At 37.8% G+C, this 15,947-nt stretch overlaps 1 protein-coding gene across 6 annotated transcripts in view; it reads left to right on the top strand.

The window, feature by feature from the left end:
- Window positions 1-15,947, top strand: part of ank1b (ankyrin 1, erythrocytic b) — an 86,552-nt gene that overhangs the window by 52,058 nt on the left and 18,547 nt on the right. For 5 of the 6 annotated variants that reach the window (XM_051877695.1, XM_051877694.1, XM_051877690.1 and 2 more), the window contains 16 exons: window positions 1,051-1,149; window positions 1,236-1,334; window positions 1,756-1,848; window positions 2,029-2,101; window positions 3,902-3,922; window positions 5,220-5,343; window positions 5,473-5,536; window positions 8,001-8,113; window positions 8,357-8,581; window positions 10,246-10,400; window positions 10,578-10,789; window positions 11,172-11,376; window positions 11,650-11,746; window positions 12,275-12,503; window positions 12,898-13,026; window positions 15,113-15,232. In XM_051877695.1, coding sequence (XP_051733655.1) covers window positions 1,051-1,149; window positions 1,236-1,334; window positions 1,756-1,848; window positions 2,029-2,101; window positions 3,902-3,922; window positions 5,220-5,343; window positions 5,473-5,536; window positions 8,001-8,113; window positions 8,357-8,581; window positions 10,246-10,400; window positions 10,578-10,789; window positions 11,172-11,376; window positions 11,650-11,746; window positions 12,275-12,503; window positions 12,898-13,026; window positions 15,113-15,232 — 2,058 coding nt within the window. The remainder of the gene's footprint in view (window positions 1-1,050; window positions 1,150-1,235; window positions 1,335-1,755; window positions 1,849-2,028; window positions 2,102-3,901; window positions 3,923-5,219; window positions 5,344-5,472; window positions 5,537-8,000; window positions 8,114-8,356; window positions 8,582-10,245; window positions 10,401-10,577; window positions 10,790-11,171; window positions 11,377-11,649; window positions 11,747-12,274; window positions 12,504-12,897; window positions 13,027-15,112; window positions 15,233-15,947) is intronic. The other variant, XM_051877691.1, reaches the window with a different exon arrangement.

Genomic DNA, 15,947 nt, shown 5'->3' with positions numbered 1-15,947 from the left:
CCTAAATCAAACACCTGTGATTCAGAAACTACCTGCTAATGCACTCGAATTCACGTAAAGTGCTGACAAGTTTGGCCGAGTTAAAGCAAAACGCACAAGATATAGTACCTTCACTGCCCTTAGATGGCGATATCGCTTCTTTATATCAGAAACAAACTGCTGCAGAAAAAGTTAGGTGCCATGCAAAATGTAATGTGTAATTGCATTACTCATCACAAATGTATTGGAGTAAAAAGTACATTTACTTGCTCAAAAATGTAGTCAAGTAGAGACTAAAAGTTGCTAATATCTTTGATACTCAGTACAACTACAAAGTAGCCAAAAAGATACTTAAGTACAGTAACTAATTACATTTACTCAAATACTTTACACCTTTGTCTAAGATCTTCTAAGTGTTTTAGGGTTGTTTCGATACAGTTTCTAAGGTGCTAACAGTGGTGGTGTTGTCTGTAAAAAAACTGAAAAAAAAAAAAAAAACTAACAATGTCAGTAATAGTAATATTAATGCTTGTTTAGCAAACAAAAATACTAGGGGGATATTATGATCTTTATGAAATTCACAGTGAGTGACCTTTAACCTTTTCAAAACCCTTTAAATGGTTCTGGCTCAGAATCTAAGGGCCTGAGGTGTTGTAATATTAGCTGGCATTGATCTATATGTACTGAAACCTTGCAGTTGTGGCCTAATGGTTAGAGAGTCGGGCTTGTAACCCGAAGGTCGCGGGTTCGAGTCTTAGTACAGGAAATGTAGGTAGGGGAAGTGAACGAACAGCATTCTCTTCCACTCTCATTACCCACAACTGAGGTGCCCTTGAGCAAGGCACCTAACCCACAATCACTCCCCGGGCGCTGCAGCAAAAATGGCTGCCCACTGCTCCAGGTGTGTGTTCACGGTGTGTGTGTGTGTGTTCACTACTGTGTTTGTACTGCGCTTGGATGGGTGAAATTCCGACACCATACTTGGCCACACTTCACTTCACCTACTCATTTAACTGTTCACTTCCTTTCTTTTTTCTTTCTCCTCCTTTTTAATCTCTGTATCTTTCTTAGATGGGCTACACACCATTACATGTGGCGTGCCACTATGGGAACATAAAGATGGTGAAGTTCTTACTTCAGCAGCAAGCACATGTTAACAGCAAGACCAGGGTAAGTGCTACACATCTGGATGTACTGTACACAGGCCTCTTTTTGTACACTTTTCGGTATATTCTCCCTCATCTTTTTTTTCCCAGTTGGGATACACTCCTTTACATCAAGCAGCCCAGCAGGGTCATACAGACATCGTCACCCTGCTGCTGAAACATGGAGCCCTGCCCAATGAGATCACCACTGTGAGCAGACCCCCTTCCCCCATACTTGAAACACGACCATTTTTCTCGCCAAAAAATAGTATACACTGCTTAAATGTCTGATGAAGAGCATTTGGTGTGGGTAATTTATGCTGTCATGCTGCCAGTCCTCTGCAGTAAACATAAGCTGTTATTTAGTAATTATCCTGCTGAATAGAGCAGCATGGCTAGAATACAGTACGAATACGAAAAATGTATTCGTACACTTCAGTTGATATATTATATTATATTATATTATATTTGCTATAATGATCATTTTTATTATATAAATTATATTTTATACACTGTATATTATATAAATTATTATTATTGCAAATTATCTTTCCCACCACACCAGACAGATAGAATATTATCAGATACAGATGTGAGATTTGGTGACCTGACTGTGTGTTATCTGTGGCAGAATGGGACGTCACCCCTGGGTATCGCTAAGCGGCTAGGCTACATCTCTGTCATTGATGTGCTCAAACTGGTGACTGAGGAATCTGTATCTGTGGTGAGAGCCGTTTGCATTCTCATGAACTTTATCCAATCTCAGGTTGAGATTTCAATCTTCAAAGCTTGATTTGTGACTTTTATTCCGTCATCTTTCATCTCTTGATAATCTGGTTGTCGTCTTTGAATTGTACGACATTTGCCATCTTGACTTGTTCATATATTCCCTCTCTATCCCCAGATCACCACTGAGAAGCATCGCATGAGTTTCCCTGAGACGGTGGATGAAATACTGGATGTGTCGGAAGATGAAGGTGCGTACGTGTGGCACATATTGGATTTAGCCTGAAGGATCATACTGCAGTAAATGCCACATTAAAGCGCTGATTCTCAGTTGCAGTGACAAGGTCTCAGTACCATAAGGTTGGTGCTAGACTCTCAATTAAAAACATAAGCCAGTTGGCAGATGGGTTGGTGGGTCATATCCCAAAAGTTACAGTCTGAAGTGAACTAGAGATTAGAGATGTTATCATACTTAAAGACTACTTACTTGACTGTACAGTGTGATTTATACATGTAGGATCAGTTGTGTAAATTAAATTAAATGTCATTTACACAGCCCCATGACCCGAATGACTTATTAAGCAGTTATTTAGCAGTATCCAAGCTGCTCTTTTTTATACAATGAAAGTGAATGGTGACCAGGGTTATTATTATAAACTAAAACTAAATTAAAACCATAAAAAACATTTTCATTACTTGAAATAAAATAAACATTAACTGAAATAAAATAAACTTGAAATAAAATGAACTTATTTTAAGCTAGTAGCATTTCTGATTTTTGTTTAAAATACTAAAAAAATTAAAACTAAAACTAAAATATAATACTATATAGACCTAATTAAAAAAAAAAAAAAAAACCTAATGAAAATGACAAAAACACAGCAAAATCTAAAACTTAAAATTAAAAACAACATATAAAAATAAATAATCAAATAATTAACAAACAAAAAAAACAATTATATCAGTGTTACTAAAATAACACTGATGGTGACCATGGTTGTGAAACATTTTAGATGTAATTTTACTCTATTTCTCACACAGAGTTAAAATGGCTTCAGAAGACTTGGAATATAGTGTTTGATTCGAATCAGAGCATGTGAGCGAATTGGAGTGGTGTGACGCTCCGCTCAATATTCCACTCTGTCTATGATCACTATGATCAGATGATTTCTTAACTGCTGTTTTCTCACCACTGTTATTTTTGTTGTATGTCTATTTTGTTATTGAGAGGAAAGTGCGCAGCACATATTTACATATTCCTTTAAACGGCACTGTAAACAATTAACAGTATAGCTGTGAAGGTATTTCAAACTTCTTTCTATCCATAAGCAAAAAACAAAAAAGAACTTCACTGTTAGTATATCAGAAAATGAATGTTTCTCCACACTCTCTTTTAATTTCTTCTCTTTCTTCGTTTTTAACTTTGATGTTTACTTTGCATTAGGCTATGTATAAGGTGTGCAACTTCATTAAAACAATATTTGAACTCCATAACCTTAAACTTGTTGCTTATTTCACATATTCTCAAACTAGCTTATCACAAAGAGCATTCTGGGTTGAGCGAGCAGCCCTGAGCGGACTGAGCAAGCGGAGCGGAATATTCAGAAAGGCGTGCTCTGCTCCGGAGGAAATACTGCTCCGCGCACGTGCTCTGATTCGAATGGAATACTTTTATGATAATTTTGTGGTGCTTTTATGTCTATTTTGATGCTTGACAGCCATTGGTCTCTATCCAATTTCAATGTAAGGAAAAGAACAGCTTGGACATTTTGCTGAACATTTCCTTAAGGATACGGAACAAAGAAAGTTTGAAAAGAATGATTAAAAGATGACAGAACTTCCATTTTTCTTTGGTCTATCCCCTTAAGCTTCATTGGCTCTAATCATTTTATGTGTTTGTTTCTTCTGAGAGATGATTGATAAATTTCCATTTATTTAGGACTTTAATGGATTGAAAAAGCAAAAGCAAGTATGTCATGATATTCTAAACCTACTGTAAATCTACGGTAGCATCGCCAGCCTGAAATGTTCCTTCTTCCTTCCTGCTGTAGGAGTTGCTCAGCTAACATTAGGTAGGAGCGTCTCCCACTCTCTGGCTTGGTTGTCCGGTACTGAGTGGTTCGTGAAATATGTGCCTCCATTTCAAGCACTCTCATCTTGTCTCTGACTCTCAAGTCTCTCTAACTGCTCTCTATTATAACATGTCGCTTTGTGTTACTACGGCGTCGGCCCCTCATTATCGTGTGGTCATGATGTTTCTTTTCCTTGACTGACAGTAACGTGTTTGTGGATCCATCATTAACAGGACTGCATTTGAAATTACTTTGTGTTCTCAAAACTCTGTTTGTGCCAGGGCGTTTCTTCAACTATGGGTTCTTTTGGCCTTGTGCACTAGATAAACACACTTAAAACATATACTTTTCACACTCTCACTACTTTATTTGTATCCAAAAGTGGATATACAGGCATCACAGGAGAATTTGAGAATGCCATTTTATTATATTATATTATAAAATTATATTAAATTAGATTATTTAATGTGTTTAGTTTGTATTATCTTATTTTGACACCGATCTCATATTGATCTCATATTATACAAAAAATTACTTTATTTTATTAATGTTTTATTTATATTAAATTATTATTAACATTTTTATGTTGTTTATACATACATGCATATATATGTACATAGATGGATTTTCATATATTTATATATATATATATATGGATTTTCATATTTTGAGACATGGGTAAAACTATGAAAGTTATACATAAAAGGTATATCAAAAATAAATATTGAAGACATTGAAAAAGAAAAACATTGAAATGTGTTTGTTTCAGTTAAAATCAACCACTGGGACCCGTAGTGCCTGTAGTTGAAGAAACACCCATAGATGAGGTTCTCTTTATCTAAACACTATGGGAGTCACACTGGGAGTGGATAATTTTACTAATTGATGATGATTATTTGACTCAGCAGAGGGCTCCAAAATGAACTGACACAGTGGCTGTTTTACACGTCTCTGAACACCTGTGATTAAGCCCCTACAATAACATCAAACAATCTCTCCCATGCAGATTAAGTGTGATCTTCTCTGCACTACCGGGCATGCCCACTTCAGTAACCAATACCATGCAATCTTATCGAGTTTCTTGATTTCTTCATGTTTTCCATTGGCTCTGTTTGTGTCTGACTTCATTGCTTGGACTTGGTGAATGAGTGAAGGTTCTTGTTTGTGCTTGACCGGGAATGATGGTGGGCTGTGAATGCTGAAATGATTTCTGAGCTTTCCTTCCTTCCTCTTAATCATCCTTTTTCCTGCAAACCTCCTACATCAGTGTCTGTGACATATTTTGTGCTGTATGTAGGTGATGAACTTCTCGGGATGGATGGGGCTCGCTATTTGAAGCTGGATGACCTAAAAGACCAGGATGATGATTTTCTGTCCCCCAAGAAAACCCTGAGAGATTTTGAGAGTGGGATGGGCACGACGTAGGTCTCAAGAGCACAATGCAACAATTTTGTCCTTTCACTAAGATGCTAGAACAAGAATAAACAATTTTTTACTTTTTTTTACTTTAAAATGAAGTAGATTACAACTATCTCCTTTATTCTCTCCAGACCTTACTCACCCGCAATTCCCAGAATTCCATGCGTGTCACCTGAAACTGTCATGTTGGACCAGGTATTGTTCTTTTCTGCTTCATGTGCTGAAATAAAAAATGTTCCTTGCTGAAAAATCCAGGTCTGGTGTTATCTAACTGGTAACAAATTTTCATTAGATGGTCTAAGCCAGCAGTTCTCAACCTTTTTGACACCATTGTCCAAAAATTTGAAGGCCCCCTTAGCCCTCAATTTAGTTTTGAAAACTTATTTTAATCTATTTGTACTCCTAGTTTCTGTAAATTAAAACAAAAACTAAAATAATTGCAGTTAAAATAATTACATTTTTGAATTCCAGAGGTTTTAAGAACTGAATGTTCTGCAGGGTTCCTGGGTTTTAACCAATGAATTTACATGACTTTTCCAGTCATTTATTTCAGAGTTTACTGGATAAGGATTAAGGATAAGAATTGTTTAAAACACTTTTAAAAAATTCACAATTTGTTCCCAATACAATATTTTAGAGCTTTGCGTAACTAGAAAAAATATATTTTTATTATATTTTTTATTATTTTCAACCTTCATTTTGACCCTCTGTCTGAAACAATCCAATTTTAAAGGGTTAGTTCACCCAAAAATTAAAATAATGTCATTTATTACTCACCCTCATGTTGTCCTACACCTGTAAGACCTTCGTTCATCTTCGGAACATAAATTAAGATATTTTTGATGAAATCCGATGGCTCAGTGAGGCCTCTATTGCCAGCAATATAACACTTTCAGTGCCCAGAAAGGTACTAAAAACATTTTTAAAACAGTTCATGTGAGTACAGTGGTTCAACCTTAATATTATAAAGCGGTGAGAATACTTTTTGTGCGCCAAAAAAAAAACTAAAACTTTTCAACAATATCTAGTGATATTCACTGTAGTCACATGAACTGTTTTAAATATGTTTTTAGTACCTTTCTGGGCACTGAAAGTGTAAATTAACTTGCTGGCAATGGAGGCCTCACTGAGCCATTGGATTTCATCAAAAAATTCTTAATTTGTGTTCCGAAGATGAACGATGTAATAAATAGTAATAGTAATAAATGACATAATTTTAATTTTTGGGTGACCTAACCCTTTCAGGGTGGCTCCTTTAAGGCTTGACAGTAAATGGTCACTGTTATGACTGGCTAACATCATTGCATAGGAAACATTATCAAGGCCCCTTCACTGTTGCACATGAGTAAGTGTTTTGAAAACAGTATCCGTATAAACCCGTCATTTACAGAGAAAGTGTTATGAAATAATGTAGTTAGTTTTTGATGCAGCTGCTGTCAGATCAAATACAGTTGGCTGCTTTAGTTATGCCTAGTTGACAAAACAAAATGCTTAGAACAAACATATAATCCTCCGACGAGATCTGGGACGCCATTAAAATAAACCATCCACTTGTTTCCCACTCTGGGGGAAACTCTAAAGTCTGTACAGAGACTCAAATGAGCTGTTTTAACAGGATGCATCAGAGCAAATGTTTTTTCACTCTTCCATTTGTCCCGTTGTCAACAGTGGAGTATGTCAGAAACTGAACACGCATTTGTATTTAGTAAGTAAGTAAGTAAGTAAATTTTATTTATAAAGCACATTTAAACAGAGCAGAGCTATCCAAAGTGCTGAACAGAGTGAGGAAACATAAAATAAAATTAAAACAGAAATAAAACAGAGCAAAAAACTAAACAAAACAGACAATAAACAGAAGCAAAATAATATTAAAATATTAAAATGCTAGGGAGTAGAGATATGTTTTCAACTTTGATTTAAAAATGGTAATCGAAGGTGCAAGGCGGATGTCCAAAGGCAGTTGGTTCCATAGACGGGGGGCGGCAACAGAAAAAGCTCCCTTAGTTTTTAGACGGGAGCAAGGAATAGATAATAGTGTAGACAGCGTCAGTGATTATAATGGGTTCTACTTGCTTTTGATGTAACGTGACGCTCACATCCAGTGTAGGCCAGTGTCAGACGTTAAGCGACTAAATGCCAGTGGGCGGGGCCTATGGTGTGATGATGTATAATTTGCTCTGGAGTAAGTCATATGCAAATGTATTTGGCAATGTGATGTCACAAATCCCACAATAGCCAAACGAGCCATTTTTGGAGCTTGGTTAAATAAATACTTTGTTCATAATGAAGAGGACGTTTTAAGCTATGAAATGGTACAAAGACCTTTTATATGTCAAAAGATTAAGGCAAATTTGATTTCTCATGTCATGAAACTTTAAGTTATTTTGAGGCCCCCTCGAAAGTTTTCTGAGGCCCTGGTTGAGAACCACTGGTCTAACCTGGTAGACCTAATTTTTCAAGCTGGTTAGGACTGGTAGACCAGCTTGGCTAAGTTGGAAGAAGCTTGAGTTAATTATCCCTGTTTCTAAACAGCTTCTATGACCTGGTTTTCCGAGCAGAGTTGACCCTTTCTCTCTTTTACGCTCATAGCTGTCATTGTACCTCTGTTTGTGTGTGTCTTTGTGTCCGTGTGATCTGTGCTACTCCTGTGTGTCTGCAGCACACACCTGTCCCTTTGCCAAAGGAGTATGACGAGGACTCTCTAATCCCCAGTAGTCCAGCCACAGAGACCTCAGACAACGTTAGCCCAGTGGCCAGCCCCATCCACACTGGGTCAGTGCACGTACTTCACATTCAGCCTAAACAAATCCAGTAACCGGACGTTACGAACACTTCTCACCGCTTTTATCTCCGTATTTATCTGTTGGTCATAAATGCTTATTTTTATACCTGTCTTCACTGTCATCTTGTGTCTAGGAGTAGGTTCTTTTGAAGAGGTTTTAGCTTTATACTGAGCTTCCGGCTGTTTTGAAAGTTCATTGTGCCTGATTTGCTCACCGGCTGCTTGTTTGACAGGTTTCTGGTCAGCTTCATGGTGGATGCGAGAGGTGGGTCCATGCGGGGCAGCAGGCATAATGGTCTGCGTGTGATCATCCCGCCACGCACCTGCGCCGCCCCCACACGCATTACCTGCCGTCTGGTCAAACCACAGAAACTCACCACCCCACCTCCTCTAGTGGAGGGAGAGGGACTCGCATCTCGTATTATCTCTCTAGGGCCTTCCAGTATGCAGTTTCTGGGGTAAGGGTCTGTGTGTGTGTGTGTGTGTGTGTGTGTGTGTGTGTGTGTGTGTGTGTGTGTGTGCGCGTGTGCAATAAGGATGGCAATTGCTTGCAATTCTAGTTGTGCTACTTCGGTTCCTTAAAGGTGCAATGTGTAAAATTTGGGAGGATCTATTGACAGAAATGCAATATAATATACACATAACTATGTTTTCAGAGGTACATAAAGACCTTACATAATGAACCGTTATGTTTTTATTACTTTAGAATGAGTCATTTCGCCATTCGCCATTATGGCGAATGGCGTATTTCTACAGCAGCCCTAAATGGACAAATACTCTACAGAGCTTGTTTCATCACTATGTTGTTCTTCTTCTAAATCGTTCGTGTTTTTAGAGGCAGCTTGCATTGTCACTACGTTGAATACGCACAAAGTAGTAGTAGTAGTCGTCTGGTTTATTAGAAGCAGAGATTGTTCTTTGTTAGAATTAAGAAGAAACCTCATTGCTTCACACAAGCTACTCTCTGCTCTCTCAGACAACAACATCTCACCCACACGGCCACCGTAGCTTCTCTGAAAGGGAGGGGTGCGAGGGGTGTGCGCCGTTAGTTGCAGTTCGCAACCTAACCGCTAGATGCCGCTAAAATTTACACACTGCACCTTTAATGATTCCATTAATTACACTTTTAGTAAGACTGAGGCTATGCCTACATTAATCCAGGTACATTTGAAAACCTTTTAAGCATTTATGTCCTCGAAAACAGCTTTTTGAAGATGCTCTCCCAAGTGGATAAATTTGAAAACTGCGTTTTTGTGTTTTGTGTGGACTGTGAAAACTGAGGTATTTGAAAACAATGAATCAAGTTTAGTCATGTGACATATTTTATCCATAGATATCTACGGTTAAATCAGCATGTGCTATGTGCTTTTCACTTTCACAGGGTTGCTAAAGATAAATGTTACTTTGTACAATCTTCATATTACAGGGGGCAGTCATGGCCTAATTGTTAGAGAGTCAGACTGGTAACCCTAAAGTTGTGTTCGATTCTCAATACTGGGTGGAAATTGGTGTGTTCACTTCTCGTGCTTCCTAATGTGTGTGCACCAACTTGGATGGGTTACATGCAGAGGACAAATTCCGAGTATACTATACTTGGCCTTCACATGTCACTTTCACTTTTCATTTTCATTTACATTCCAGCAAAGATGACAGAAAATTTACTTGCAATTGCTCTCCTGCGGCAAAACTTGTGAGCAGTTGCACTTTAGACCATACATGGAATAGATTTTGAGTGCAACCTGGATGCACTAATAAGTGGTGGGAAGTTTTGCTAATAAAATAATCATGCCAGTAGAACAACGTGGGAACTTTATTATGTCTTTTGTCATCTCAATAAGCTTTTATTACTTTTTACATGTGCATTAAGATGATTTAAGCGGTTTCTGATTTAAACATGTTTCAGTGTGGGCAAGAAACTTTTCTGTGCAGAGAGCGTTTTAAAACTAAAACGCCATATTCAGATGTATCCTGATTAATGTAAACGCAACCTGAGGAAGACAGAATGGAGAAAGTCCATTCTTCATTCTGAATTAATCATTCTTAATGTATTCACTCAGAATCTTGTTGTCAAATAAAGACATTTTCATCTAATGGTTTTGCACCTTCCCATAATTCCCTTCAGGCCAGTGATAGTGGAGATCCCTCATTTTGCGTCCTTGAGCCGAGGTGATCGGGAACTAGTGGTTCTGCGAAGTGAGAATGGCTCCGTATGGAAAGAACATCGGAATCGCTATGGCGATGATGTTCTAGAGACCATCCTCAATGGAATGGATGAAGGTATGTCTTATGTTTCACTGAGAGGAATTCCCATAAGCCCAAAGAGAAAAGAGTTTTATTTTCTGTTTCAATTATGTAGCAGGAGGTACTAGCTGACAAAATCACTTTACATTGCCTTCACAATTATTTCTGTAAAACTGACCATATGACCTTGTTTTCTCTGGGTGCCTTCATCAGATCTGGAAAGTCAGGAGGAGCTGGAGAAGAAAAGAATCCGACGCATAATCTCCACAGACTTTCCTCTTTACTTTGCTGTGGTGTCACGTGTCCAACAGGAGAGTGATCTTATTGGCCCAGAGGGAGGTCAGCTGATAAGTAAGCTGGTGCCCCAGGTCCAGGCCATTTTCCCCGACACGGCGGTCACGAAGAGGGTCCGACTTGGCCTACAGGTGAGTTTTCAGGATGTAGAGAGTGAATGACAGTGAAGCAATATCATCACACATTACATTTCATACAAAATATATGATTAGAACCAGAAACGTCTTGATTATGAGTGCAACTTAATTTTTTTTTTACCTTTGATAATGAAGTTGATAATTATGTATTGTCGGGGAAAAATGTTTATCTAAAATGCTGTACATATTGTTAAAAAATAAAATAATAATTATTATTATCTCTCTTTATTTTATTATTATTATTATAAATATATAAATTTAAAATGTAGTTTAAAGGTTGGTGACTAAATTCAGAGGAGAATGACTGAAAATGATCTCAGCAATAACTGATTTATGAATCTTTGTGTCTGTTTTTTCTCCTCTTGTCTCCATCCAGGCCCAGCCAATCCCTGATGAGCTGCTGACTCGGCAATTAGGAAACCAGGCCACATTCAGTCCCGTTGTGACAGTAGAGCCTCGTCGGCGCAAATTCCACCGACCAATTGGGCTGCGTATCCCTTTACCTCCATCTTGGAGGGAGAGTGTACGCGATGCCGGCGAAGGAGACACCACTAGCCTCCGCCTCCTCTGCAGTGTTATTGGTACGGTCCGCTTCTGATCTATTTCAAAGAAAACATTGTCTGAAATTGATATCTGTGTTTTGGAGAAAGGAAGATTGTCTTGAACGGCAGTCTTTTTCAGCCTCAGCCAGATTTGATGTAGCTGTCCTGCCAAGCTGCTTGGAAAAGGCTGAAACAGACTGGTGTCCTGCCTGGAGAGGGACACTGAGATAAAGATAGACTCAGCAAGTTCATTCCAGATGGTGTTGGTTGAAAAAAAAAAGGATTTTATAAAAAGCTGTAAACCTTCTGCAGGTGGCACTGCTCCCGCTCAGTGGGAAGACATCACTGGCACTACCAAGCTCATGTATTCCCACAACTGTGCCAACTTCACCACCAATGTATCAGCAAGGTGAGACACAAAAGCACACAAGAATAGGGGCGAATTTACTAAACAGTTGCACTACATTGTGTGTTGTATTTCAGCACAAAAACATTCATCTTATTTATTAAATGTCACCTATAATCTGTTTTAAGCTGTCACTAAATGCGCTGAAATATCACTGTACCATAAATATTATAAGGTCATTGCCATTCTTTCCATTGCTAACATCCCTCATTTTACTGTAAATAGGCTCATTATAAATTTTGCTGAGGTTTATTCATAAACCTCAACGATATTTTCCTGGCACAATTAACACTGTGCTTTTGCCATCTCTGAAAAGTAGGCAGTAGATTTTATTTTATTGTTTTGTTTTGTGTTGTGTTTTTGATATTTGTATGACCTTCTAGTGATAATTGCAGCATTAATTCATTAAATGACAGAGTGTTTGCTACAACACAGACAGTGTTATATTTATACACATTTACAAGTAAACAGTCTCTTGTGACCTTATTTTTTTCCCTCTATTGTGTGTTTCTGTCCTTTTTTTTGCTGCAGGTTCTGGCTGGCGGACTGTCCCCGAACGGCAGAGGCCGTGACCTTCGCCAACCTGCTGTACCGTGAGCTGATGTCAGTTCCATACATGGCCAAATTTGTTGTATTTGCTAAGATGAACGATGCCAGAGAGGGCCGCCTGCGCTGTTACTGCATGACTGATGACAAAATAGACAAAACCCTTGAGTTGCACGAGAACTTCTCCGAGGTGGCCCGCAGCAGGGACATTGAGGTTAGCTGACATAAAAGCATATGCATATGTCGTATATATATTTTTCTGATGTACACTAAAAAAAATCAGAAAAGTAAATATGATCAATATTATTTTCATATATTCTTTTAGCATTGTTTTTAACACCATTGTCTTTTCTGTATGTGTTTGATGTGCATTTTGCAACGCATGATGTGTGTCTTGCCTTATTTGCATCATAGTTTCAAAGTTTTAGTATCTCATTTTTAACTAATTTTTCAGCATTTTCAAATGAAATGCAAGTTTATGATGCAGCTGTGTACACGTACATATGTGTGTGTACACAAATTAGTCGACTCATTACATTAATGCTAAGTCTCTGACTCATTCTGACGCACTGCTCTCCTTGTGTTTCTCCTTCCTTTTCCTCCCACAGGTGATGGAGGGGATGCCGCTGCACTTAGAATGTTCTGGTAACCTGGTGCCCGTGAGGAAAGCCACCCAGCAGCCTCGTAGCTTCAGTTTCCAGGCCTTCAGAGACAACCGGCTACCTGTCTCTGTAAAGGTCTGTACATCTGTTTTTCCCTGTCTATCTATTTCTGTCTATCCGTGAGTGTGTCTTAGGAAATATAGGCTGAGAAGTTCATGTCGACTTCCCTTGTTTCAATTTTTTTTTTTTTTTCAGTCAACCTACACATAAGTGTCATTGAGTGTGTCATCTTGTGTGTGAGTGTTTGTGTGTGTGTATGTGTGTGTGTTAGCATTGTTAATCACTTTGTCTGTTCATCTTGTGAATTTTATGTACTCCCTAATGTGTTCAGTAGGGCTGCACATGAATTCGAAATAAAATCAAAATTGTTATACGGCCTAGTGTGACGTCAGAGCTTTCGATTTAAGCACTGCACTTTTCTTACAGTGTCCGTTGTGAACACAAAATGCTTCTTGTTCACTATATTTTTACATTAATGCAATTTCAAACATTTTTGCCACTATTTAAGTTATTAAAATCTAATGAAAATCTAATAATGTCAGTGGGTCACAGCTAGAAATTATAACAGAAATATTACAGATTTAATGCTATTTTATAATATATTATTTTAATATTCTAGACAATATTAATAAATAATATTCTAATATCATTTTATAATAATTTGTTATTCTAATATTCTAGATAATATTAATAAATAACATTTTAATATTAAGTTATTATTCTTTCAAGTTATCATTTTATAAATATTTCTGTTCAAATATTCTAGGTAATATTAATAAATAATATTCTATTATTATTATTATTAATATTATTAATGGGGTTTTTTTAAGAGTGAAAAGTGGATAAAAGAGATAAAGTGGTCAAAAGACTGGACAACAGATATAAAGATATGTGTGTCCTCTTTTAAGTCCACTTCCAGTGTGAATGCAAAGAGAACTGGGTATTTTTTTTTTTTTTTTTTAACTCAGTTTACTTTTCCAGCAAACATTGGATGGTCGTAAAAATAGTCACGGTAAAATAGTTGTGGTAGGATGGCATAAATCGGTAAAAATATGTAACACAGAACATTTCCTAAAAATGCATTCAGATACGTTTGTACGTCTACAGTTCAATTGGGGTTGCGTGTATAATTTTTACTTTGGCCTTTAGCTCCGTGGAGTTCAATATATAATACTTAATTAATTAATACAATAAAGTCTAAGATGTACGTTCAAATTTCATTTTGGAACTATTTTTCAACCATGATGGGACGTGTCAGAGGGACGTCTTTTCAACGATCATTAAACGTCCAAATATTTGCTGGGTTTCTTTTTAAGAGGACTCACAAACCCTTAAATAGTAACACTTTTTTTACTGGCAATAGAGCGTGGATAAAACATGACTGGATTTTCAACCAAAAGGCATTGCTTGCCTAGTTTTTGAGAGCTGAGAGCTGCAGTTTCCGTGTAATGTTCAATGTTTTTGGTTCAAGTGAGCAATATGAGATGTTAAATCTTTATCGTATCGCAGTTGGAATCACAATCTCAATATTTTTGGTCAAATCGTGCAGCCCTTGTCTTCAGTGTCTATGATTTTCCCCAGTGCTGTCTTTCTCTCTCCACTTGTCTCCCTCCCTTCATTTTGGTGTCTGTCATTGTGGCTTACACTCTGCACCTCTTTCTGTGATTGGTCAGCCACAGACGAGCTGTTCTGTGGCGTAGTGTTTCACCTCGTAACTGTTTTAGTCTCGTGAGCATGCCCTTAACTCTTTCACCTTCTAGCCTGCCTGCCAGTCTATCTGCCTGCCTGTCTGTATGTCTGTCTCACTGTCTCTCTCTCTCTCTCTCACGGTCACTCTCTTACTGTCTGATCTCACAGACGGCCAGGTAAAAGTAAAGGTAAATCTCTCTCTGTCTATCGCCTGCCTATGGACTGCCTCCATCCCCTTCCCCAGCTCCCGTCAACCTGTATGAGTCACAGCCGGGCAGCTGCTCTGTTTAACACTCTTTAATCTCCCTCTTTCTCTACCTCTCTCTTTCTTTCCTCTTTCACTCCCTTTATTCATCTTCCCCCGCTCTTTTGTTCTTATTTGACCCTCGCCTCATTTTCACCCCTCTCTTTTATCCTGTTCTCCTCTCTCCATCTGTTCCTCCCTCCCTCTCCATTTCCCCTGGCTCATCAGGTGAGAGACGGCAATAAGGAAGCCACCGGGTTCCTGTCCTTCCTGCGCAAGTCAACCAAGTACGAGGACACGCAGCACGTGCTGTGCAACCTCAACATCACCATGCCTCCCTGCGTCAAGGTGCTGTCACTGTTCATTTCCTCTGTGATCACTTACACCTGCACATGTTCTCGTGAACTCTAATCTGACGAGACGTTTTTGTGTTTCACAGAAACAAATTGATCACAGCTGTGCTTTTGTCACTCAAGCTCAGTAAAAATTTTAAAACAAATTACCTACTGATGTTTGGACCGCTGAAATTGCACTATTCGATATGAATTTAAACCTACTTTCTTGGTAAATAGCAGTTGATGGTTCAAGGACAGCCTGCTGGAATCACATCCAACATTAAAACAAGATTAAAATAAAATATTGCAATTCAGCACAATTACTAACTAATTAATAAATAAATGTAAAACATATAAATAAATACATATTATTTAAAAATATATATTATAAATAAATGTTATTTAAGAATCTGTCAATTATGTTTAAATTATGTTAAAAAAAGTTTTTAATGTTGTTTATATGTCTATGTGGTGTTTTTAATATGCTTTAAGACAAACCATGTGCAAATTCATAAATCAACACCATTGCTGAGTGTTTTCTCTTTAAAACTGCAGTGATCTAAAGACAGTTTCAAAAATACGGTTTGAAATCGCTGGTGTTTCTTACATCACAATCTACCTTGTAACTAATAACGTCAACGTGCCAGCGGGCTTTAGGATATCATTAACTATCATCAAGCAAGGGAGTCTCAAGAGAAACCAGGTTATCTTGGTATATTTTTCTGTTG

This window comes from Ctenopharyngodon idella, chromosome 21, assembly GCF_019924925.1.
Source record: "Ctenopharyngodon idella isolate HZGC_01 chromosome 21, HZGC01, whole genome shotgun sequence".
Taxonomy (NCBI): domain Eukaryota; kingdom Metazoa; phylum Chordata; class Actinopteri; order Cypriniformes; family Xenocyprididae; genus Ctenopharyngodon; species Ctenopharyngodon idella.
This window is presented reverse-complemented; position numbering and strand designations above follow the sequence as displayed.